Here is a 10,000-nt window from a genome sequence, read left to right as displayed (position 1 = left end):
GTCGTCGCTCAAATAAGAATCTTATCCTGAAATTGGCTGCTCATTTCTGTGTGGGCTGTAGGTAATGCACTCTAGCAGGCTTTTGCCACTATCCTATGTGTAAGGTACGCATTGTACAATATTGTATAGACTCCTCATATAGATAACACCGTCCTTCGTAGGGATTTTTTTTTCCACTAAGCAAAAATAAATAGCAGGTGGAAAATAATTAGACCTTATTTGCTGTTTGGGGAAGCAAACTGTTGTTTAATAATCGGGTGAGTGTGACAACATATTCCTGAATTTTAGAAAGCAGATAAATTTCTGTGCGTAGGACTGACCTACTATTTTTATTCATCCTGAGGAACTTAGATAGTGTGAAAGGAAAAGATACAGCCTTTAAAATGCGGAAAGCTTTTAGTTTAAGATTGACTATGATACTATACCTTCAATACCTTTATGTGACTGTTTGTGCCATTCAGTTAAAAGGATGTTCATTTAAACATCTGATACATAAATAAATCATAGTATGCAGACAGTGGGAAAAATTGTGGCTTATAGTAGACATATATATTTTAGGCAATGGTTGTTTTTTCAGTTGTGATGAACTTCAGCACAAATGAATTAATCTGATTTCTTAATGCCTTCTCATGGCAGCTGAGTGCACCTGTTAAGACAGAACACTGCAAAAAGGATGCACATTTTCCTTACCTGGCACTCTGTGTCTGTGTGTGTGGATGGGGCGGGGGGTTGCTGGCTGTTCTCTGTAGTAAATAAATCTCATGTGTGATAATTTGCAAAAATCCAGTTGTCAATTTTATTGTAAATCTGTGTTCAAAAATGGCCTTCAGAGACCCACCGAGTGCCCACTTAAAAGTTTCGTGCTACAGCTTGGATTCTTCACAACAGTGTGCTTTCTGTGTTGTGATCCAGACACTGCTGTCCCATCGCTGCCCTTTTTAGCCATTTTTGAACTGTTCCACAGTACTCACAACTACCATCTTCACTCGTGAGGGTATTCTAAATAGTGAAATGATGAGCTGGCTTTGAAGAGATTACTTTTTTTACCATGAAAATTCTATTTTTTCTCATCAAAGATGCTGATTTTGCTCACTGATGCAGATGTGATACATATTCTTTCCGATTGTGCTAAGATAACGTCCTGTAAGTCACAACCGGGAGCTCTGTTTTCCTGAAAGATCTTCCAGCACAAGGTGTTTGAGCATACTTTACATTTTTGCAGAAAAAACTTATTTGAGTAGATAGTAGTATATTAAACCTACTAATACAGGTACTTGATTTTACAGTATTTCAATAGCAGTGCCCTAATTTGTGTTTTAATCATATTCATTTACCTATATATTTAAAAAAATACGCAGTGAAGTCATTTATGTCTCTGCTTAACTCAAGCTTGAAAGTGAAATGTTTTAGATAAAGAGAAAAAAAAAACACCTTTGCAAACATTCTCTTAGCTTGTCTAATTTTTTGTTCTCACACATTCAGCTATGTCCTTCATATTTGGCACTTTGATTTATTAGGCAATCTTAAGTATTAAAGACTTTTAACATACCAGCGCAAGACTTCAGATGCATTGTGCCTTGTGTCAATGATGAATTAATTCCAGAGAGCACAAAAGTTACCATTATTTAAGCCTAGCTCCTCACCTCGGCTTTTGGATCATGGGCCACTTGGAAAACGGCTGAAGTTCGGGCTGTGTCTCAGGCAGCGAAACGGGGTGACGGCGGGTGCACGCCGGGGAGCATCGGGTTCATGGTATTGACCACTACACACCGTAGGTCTGTCTTGGCTGTGGATCAAGCAACCTGGGCACCTTAAGGCCGGTGTGGGGTTATGAGTCAGGGGGTGTTGCCATGGTTCGGGGGCTCAGCCCGGGGCCGGGCAGGTACCCCCTATTGTTTCTGGAGGTGGTGTGTCATGGCGGCTGCCGACCTCCATGTCTCCAGTGCTGACGGGCGGTCTGCAGCGCGCTCTCCGCTCCGCAGGGGCGTCAAGGCGGCATCACACCTAGGGGTACAGGACCCACCGGCAGCTGGACACCAGCGTCTCCTTCACCTCCACACATGCCACGCAGGGCCGCCAGGCAGCGCTAGGCCGCGGCCCCGGGGGGCGGGCGGGGCAGGACCATCATGCCCCGCGGTGGGGCGGGGCCGGGCAGGGCCGGGCGGGCTTCCGGCCCCCGGGGCGCCCCCTGGCGGCAGCTGAGGCCCTCCGCAGCGGCTCCCGCTTGTCGGCAGGGCGGCGGCGGGGGCGGCCCTCGGGGGAACGGCGGGCCCGGCCGGCGGCAGCGGCCCTTCGCGCCGGGGACCTGGGCGCCAGCGGAACCCGTACCTGGCAGGGCAACGCAGACCCCGCGAGCCTGGCGCTCGGTACACCCTATCATAAAGTAAGGAGGTCTAATTGAGCTACGTCTCTCTATCCTGCTATTTGTACAAATAAAAGACCACATCTTGATGCAAAATAAACACAAAAGCACTGTTGTGACTATAACAGGGAGTCATATACTAATTTATATAATAAGTGGTTGTGCACGCTTTATTCAAGATTATGGCTGCAAGAAATGGCATGAATTGCTGGGTGTGTTTAATGCTGGATTATAGCAATTTGAAACATGTCAAACACATGGCTAATGCCTCATGCTTCACTCATTCTTGCGTAAACCTGCATAGCCACCATCCATTATACCCTTGGTAACAACACAATTCTGCAAGTAAATATTGTTACACTAAGTAACCTTTCAATTCAAGTTGTTTAGGAAGAGAAAATGCAATCTTGTGCAGTCAGTTCCAGTGTCAGTTTAATGTTTCAAAAGGGAAGTGGTGTAGAGAATAAGTATCTGTACAGTGACTCGCCGGCTTGAAGCACACGCGTGCACGCGCGCACATGCGCGCACACAACACGTACAATTCACCGCAGGGGAGAAAAGTAAAACCGCAGCTTCTAACTTCACAGGACCAGTATTTCTTTTTCTGGTGCGGGTGGTTGCCTGTGTACCCTGGCAGAATTAGGCATTCAACACGCAGCGTAACTGCACACTAAAATAATCTACAATTTCATTCTCTCTTGCAGAGAGCAGCAAATGTTTTCCCCATACCTTTGTTTAAAATACCTGGTAGCAGCGCTTATATCTCACCTTTGGCAGCGAGAGTTTGGGAATCACAGCAGAAGTAGGTGCTGGTGAATGTATGTGTCTGTGAATGTGGGTGCGAGTGTGCGCGCGTGCCTGTGTAGGCACGCTCATGACTGGCAGTGAGTGTGACAGCAAGGGAAAAAGAGAAGGATTAGGAAGTGTGAATGTGTATAAATGTGTGTAAACAGGGACCTGTATGTTTTTTCTTGTCCTATTTGAAATACTAAACTTTCAGCCTTAGTATCTGGTAGTCAGTGTGTTTTCTTTGCGTTTAATTATTTTTATTATGCTAACAGCCTGCACTACTGTCCTTAAAGCAAGAAAAAAAGTACATTAGTTTGCTTAGCGAGATGTTGCAGGTTCAAATTATTTACAACCAATAACTGAAATTACTGATACCTCAATGTCAGAAATAATCCTCGTTTAGATGTTTTCAGTGCTTTAATTTGTGAGGGTTTAGAGTTGATAGTACATACACACGTGTATAGATACACATGTGCGTGTGTGTGTGTGTGTGTGTGTGTGTGTGTGTGTATGCAAGAGAAAAGACAGGAGAAGAGAAAGATTTTGTGCTCTTGCTTTTTCCAGCAGCCCTTTTATAGTTGCCGTCAGTGAGAAGGGGGCTGTGGGCAACCAACACAAAGCATTACTCAAGCCAAAGTTTCAGTATTGTTTTTAAAAATACCCTTTTACAACTAGAAAAAACATTTTATTTTTAACATAAAATTCTAGGGACTGTTTCTCGTTCATATAAATACTTCAGTGTTTCTTCCGCTTCCCTTCCAAATAAATTTCTCTTTCAGGTATTGATACTCTATAGTTTCTTTCTCTCTGTACAGAGCTGTTGGGTCGGATTTGTTGTTTTCTATTGCCAGAGTAGCGTTACTGGTCATGTTATGTTAAAGCTGATTCTGCTGGCTCACAGACACTTTAACTTAAAATGCAGAGCCCGAACTACACTCTGGGGCTTTGCAAGGATACAAAATCCACAAGACATAAAACCCTTTGGTTAATGTGAACTGGAAGATGTTTAACCCTTCTCTGCTAATTGTAATGAAAGAGTCGGAAAGATGTAAAAACAGGGGGGCCGATGTATTTATTTATTAAATTTCTGAGTGTTTTCTAATGTTTTGATTATCTAACATTTACACCCCTTTGCCCTTTTAATGCGCTTGGCTAAATGTACCACTGTTATTGTCTAACATTCAAATTTGTAAAAGATGAACCTGTCTGTTGGTTAAATCTTTGTTTGACTAAAAGAGGATTAATGTTTGAATTTCCCGAATTTCCAAATCCTTGTAACGATACAGTTGATGAAGTGTTTTAAATAGATTTCCACTCTGATATACATGTCTTTTTATTGAAAGTAAATATTGTAAAAATCGGAAAGGGCTGCCTGCTCCCACAGTTGTGGCATACCCGCATTAGAATTTTCATATAACTACTAAGGGCAATCAGACCCTTTTCTCTGAATATTTTAAACATTGTACATGTAAAATTTATGCCTAATTTGAATACTTATTAGCTGCCTAATCTCAGAAAAGAGTATTAGCTTTGTTTTTGCCTTGTAAAATTCATCACTGCATGTATCACATTTTCCATTTCTATTATTTTTCTTCGTTGATGTTAGTAAGAGTGTTTAAGAAGGGCTGTTTGTTCATAAACACATCTGGTGCTGCTGTTGTTTACTGGGCTATATAACAGCTGCCCTCCTTTATGTTAACTGCGTTCATGTTTGGTTTTTTTTTGCGTCCTGTTTATTTTTGACCAGACCATCTTTAAATAACTCATCTTTTACTATTTTAACTTTTTTCACACACTATATACTTTCAGTTTATCTTGTAGGCGCTTATTTGTGTTAATTCATACAGCATTTTGATTAATATCCCATGCACGTAGTTGAAGTTGTAATGATCCTTTTCCTGCCCCCCCCCCTTTTTTTTTTTTTTTTTTTTTGCAGAGAAAGGCTATTGCTCATACTTTGCAAGGGTACAAATAACTAAGTTCAATAATTAGGCTAAGCAGCAAGCTTTGTTTCTTTTCCCGAGTTTGCTTACACATCCCTCTCCCTTCAGAGGTGTCTTTTAAAGTCACAGCTCAACCAGGTTGTTGTGGGGACTCTTTCAGTACATCAGGAGTCAGGGTGAAGGCAAGTGAGGTCCATTCTGACCCTGCGAGAGCAGGAGAGCACTTTGGTGGCTCTGAGAAGAGGCATTGACCTTTCCATATTACAGATACAAAATGTGCCTTGAAATTCTGGTTTGTAAGGGCACGTTGGTTCTTTATTTACTGCAAAGATTTCAACTGATCTTGGCAGGACATCTCATTGCTATCCTGAAAGTACAGTATATTTATGCAGTGAAAATGATAAAACATTTATTACTGTAGAGAAGGTAATATGCATAATTTATGCTGTTTTTAGCACAATCATTAGTGATATTCTTGATAGATTTTATTTCCAGCTTTCATATCTAATACATGCCTGGAAAATTAATTTTATATCTTTCATTTATTTGCCTATGTTAAAATTGAGTTTTAAGTCATCTTCAAGTGAACAGTTTGATTGCTGCTCATGCATAAGCTTAATTACTTCCCAGGAAGGACAGTATTAAATGTTTTAAATGTCAGAAAAATAAATGAATATCAGCCGTTTGATTAAAAAAATAGGCAATATCTGACGTGTTTGCAGCAGGAGCTTTTTCTTAAAATGCCTCCGAGGCAAAATTTTATTTAGTCACAAAAAAGGAGAAGCCCATTATACTATTTATCATTGGTTGATACCATATGATTTGTAACACCCTTACAAAATTTTAATTTTGTATGATTAGCTGTGCATCATTAAACAACAGCCTTGCATAAGATATGCTGTAAAATTCTGACAGAATCAAGATAGTGAATATTTTAAATAAGGCTGTATAGTCATCCATGGTTGTCAAAGCTAGATAATAGGAAATATAGAGCAGCGTGTGAAATCGTGCCTTCATTTAAACTGGTTTTATAGGTAGACTTTAAAATGTAGTCGTTCATAAATGCTATTGACCATGCTGCGTGCATGGTGTGTTATTTTGGCCGTTAAATGTAGGCACACAAAGATTGCTTATAGAAACCATAATTCCGGTGATTAGTATCTGTATGAAAGCAGAGTTTGCATCGCATTTCTTGGTAAACGGCTCCGCGAGGCTTTTTTCTTCTTCTAAAGATGCTGTCTGTGTAATTGGCAGAGAGGGACATCTTGATAATGGAAGTGTGAAGGTGTAACGCGTGTGTTAATTGATACTTCTTAATCACTTTTAGGTATTAAGTCATGATGCAGGAATCTGCGACAGAGACAATAAGCAACAGTTCAATGAATCAAAATGGAATGAGCACTCTAAGCAGCCAATTAGATGCTGGCAGCAGAGATGGAAGATCAAGTGGTGACACGAGCACTGAAGTAAGCACAGTAGAACTGCTGCATCTGCAACAACAGCAGGTAAGTTTGTTTTGCTTCCTGTTTGTTTTTAAACAAATAAAGGGCTGTTTTGGGACGGGCACCCTTCCGCAGACCCTCGGTGTGTACTGAATGTGAAGTGTCGTGCGAGTGAAGAGCGTGGGGCGTTATTTGTTGTTGTTTTTGTGCACGTTAATGCTGAAATGCTAGGATCCCGTTTTCGTGGCGGCGACGTCTTGCTGACACCGCCGCACACCGCCACGCTCGCCTGGTGATTAAAATCCTGCAGCGTATTTATAAAAGTTGTGCCGAAGCCTTGCAGTGCATGTTTTCAGAATCTGTTAGTTTACTGTGCGATTCGGTCGCGTAGGACGTGATGCAGAGCTTTCCACCAGAGGGCCACATTACTTGAGACTTCGCTTCGCTTGCAATGAATTGTTCCAAAGTCGGAGCTGGGGTGAAGGGACCAGAGTGACTTCTTACAATAAAGATGCTTTGCTGTCATAGGTGTAAATAAAAAATGCTGGTTAGTTCAGAACCACTGAAACAAAAAAGAGCACGTGCCTGTCTGTTTGTGCGTGAGTGTAATTTGGATGTGTGATTTTGAAAATATGGGAAAAGAGAGAAGCAGCTTTTCTATAGGTATGTTTCCATTCTCACTTTTAAAACATTTTTTTAAGTTTGTCTGTTTGTTTTCTCAATGAGTTAATGGAAAACTGCTTTTATGTTTAAAACTGTAAAATTAAACTGTTGTCTGACTGCTGGCACCATCTCATTATAAGATGCAATCAATTAATTTTTGTCACTGTAAGATTTCTTTTCCTTTTAAAACCTGTACAAACATAATTCCTTCTACTTTGCCTACCTAAAGAGCTGCCTCTCCATCAGGGGATGCAGATTGTACTAGTGCAGTGAAGCCCAAACTGCTTGTTTGGCAAACAATTGGGGTCTGATTCTGCAGAGTGCCAGTACCTCCTCTGAACTCCTGAAAGTCTTCTGTGTCTGGTCCTCTCATCTGCTGAGGCCACTCAGCACCTTTGGAGTTCAAACCCTTCATTTGTAGATTCTGAGGTTTTTTATTACAATGTCAGGTATTGCATTAATGGAAGGAAAGTTGTCTACTGTAAGACAAAATATAAAAATCCTGTTTTATAGAAACATGTTTTAACATGATAGATAAATTGCATGTGTGCGGGCCTTTGAAATAACAGGTCATAATAGCTCTTAAAATTGAATCTTTCTTAGCGCTGAATTAAGCAGTGTACACTAGCTACATTTATAGTTAAATATTTTAAATGGTGACAGAAAATGTGGAAGAATTAAATAGTTGTAGATTTAAATATGAGAAATTAAGGCTTAAATCTGTGCCCTGCTTCAAATTCAAGTGTATTCTGTTTTAACAATTGAGCACTTACAGTATTACAGTGTGAGGAAATATAGGTTTCAGTGTCTTCATTAAGTTCTTAGCAGGCTTACATATATATATACACGCGCACTATTATCTATATATGTACACTGTGTATATATACTATTTTCATATATCTATACACACGTACATATATAGAAATTTCATATTGTTTTCATTGAAAAGCATGCCATCACCTTTATTCAGGTGTTCAGATAATAGCATTTTAAAATCTTTATTGAGAGAGAGTATATTTAATTGGTGAAAATGTTTAGAAAACTAAATTTAAGTGAAACACTTTCAAACACAAAAATACCAACAGAATAATGTGCCACTTACATGTTTCTCAAAGCAGCAGTCCTAGGCATTTGTAGCCAATTTGTCCATACAGTCACAGATTCCAGTAGATAGCATTTGCAAAGACCACAGAGAATAACAACTGAAGATGAAAATATCCAGTTGAGTACTAATAACAGACAGGTTCTGAGGGGACAGGCTTAGAAGTGACAATCTTTTCTTCAAAACTGTGATTAGATCTTAAATAAGCAGACAGGCAAAGTAAAACCATGGGTACAGTTAATAGGACTCAAGAGGCATTTTATGGTAGGGTCTGCACCATAGGATTTAAATACAACTTGAGTTAGGCATATAAATCCTTCTATAAAATATGTTGATGTGAAACATAAACACTAGTAAACATGCAATAGGATGTCCTTTGGATAATGGGCATAGCTTTATGCTACTTTTGCTTTTCTTCCTCTTTTTTTTCATTTTTTTTCCCCTGTTTTTGACCAGATGCCTTTTGAAATATGATTTAAGAGGAAAATGATGGTTGGTTTTATTATTGTCACTGTAGTAACTCACTAAAATGTTATTTTTAAAATGCGACTTGCCTAACAAACTTTGACAAATAGAAAACCAGAGCAAACCCCATCGTACCTGCAGTTATTATTCTTAAGATTTTTTACTGTTTAAATATGTGCAAGATATAATGTACTGATGTCATAGTTTAATGTTCTGGTTTTGGCTTCTCTGAGACATTTTATTGGGGGGCTTTCAAATAAACAAATCAAGTTTGTTATAGCTTTTTCTAAAGGAAGCAAGTAAATGATTGATGGTTTTAATACATTTGCTTCAGCTGGGCAGCTACGTAAAGCGATGCTGATGTTTAAGAATAGCTATATCAGCTGAGTAAAATCACAAAATAAGTTTTCACTGTCACATGAATATGTACTGGGGAAAGTTAAACATGAGAAATTTTAGACTACAAAGAGCAATTAGACTAAGTGAAAAATTTTAAGTTATATATGATTTGCATCTTGTTCAAGCACAATGATCACGGATTGGTGGACTTATAGAAAGTAAATAAGCTAAAATAATAGACTTCATTAGATTCTTATAAGCAATTATATGGAGTTTGGACAGTCCTGTTATTGGCTTGATGAACTACATTGTTGTGATCTTTATATAGAAATGAGAAGTTTGACTTAAATCAGGGAGTTATTTCTCATCCATGTATCAAGACAGAATGACAGTATTCTATAATATATTGTAACATATACTTGGTGATAAATGGATTGGGTGCTGTCACAAGTCATCAGGTCGGCTTTGAAGATGTATGACTAGAACGTAAGCAACTTTTTATCTTACTGTCGATATTTATCAATTTATAAATATTGCTAAAGTGAATGTAGATTTTTATTATTAAAATATGATGCAAACTGTAATCTGCTCAGACTTGGTTCTTATGGGTTTTTTTTGTCTTACGATGGGACATTCCCTTTCTCTTATATATGTACATTCGTACACTTCTGAGGTTTTCACTTTCTTTTTTTTTCCTGTCTGTTAAAATCAGTGTTTGATACTAGAATTTATAATACATGGAAAAAGCATATCCTTGATTAAATACATTGACAGATTATTCTGCATTAGATGTAGAATTTTATTTTGATATTAAGTTTGTAGCATTAATTGTTTGTGTCACTAAGGTCAAAATAGTTGCTAAAAAACCATGATTGCTTTATAGGGTAGATTTGAG

At 38.8% G+C, this 10,000-nt stretch overlaps 1 protein-coding gene across 1 annotated transcript in view; it reads left to right on the top strand.

Moving 5' to 3' along the window:
• The window catches only part of FOXP2 (forkhead box P2), a gene marked incomplete at its 3' end in the record, with an annotated part of 437,141 nt that overhangs the window by 236,206 nt on the left and 190,935 nt on the right, over positions 1–10,000 (top strand). The window contains exon 4 of the mRNA XM_082496807.1: positions 6,422–6,599. Coding sequence (XP_082352933.1) covers positions 6,432–6,599 — 168 coding nt within the window. The 5' untranslated portion in view covers positions 6,422–6,431. The remainder of the gene's footprint in view (positions 1–6,421; positions 6,600–10,000) is intronic.

The sequence above is a fragment of the Vanellus vanellus genome (assembly GCF_965231255.1).
Source record: "Vanellus vanellus genome assembly, chromosome: 1".
NCBI lineage: Eukaryota > Metazoa > Chordata > Aves > Charadriiformes > Charadriidae > Vanellus > Vanellus vanellus.
Note: the sequence above shows the minus strand (reverse complement) of the source record. Positions and strands in the feature narration are given on the sequence as shown.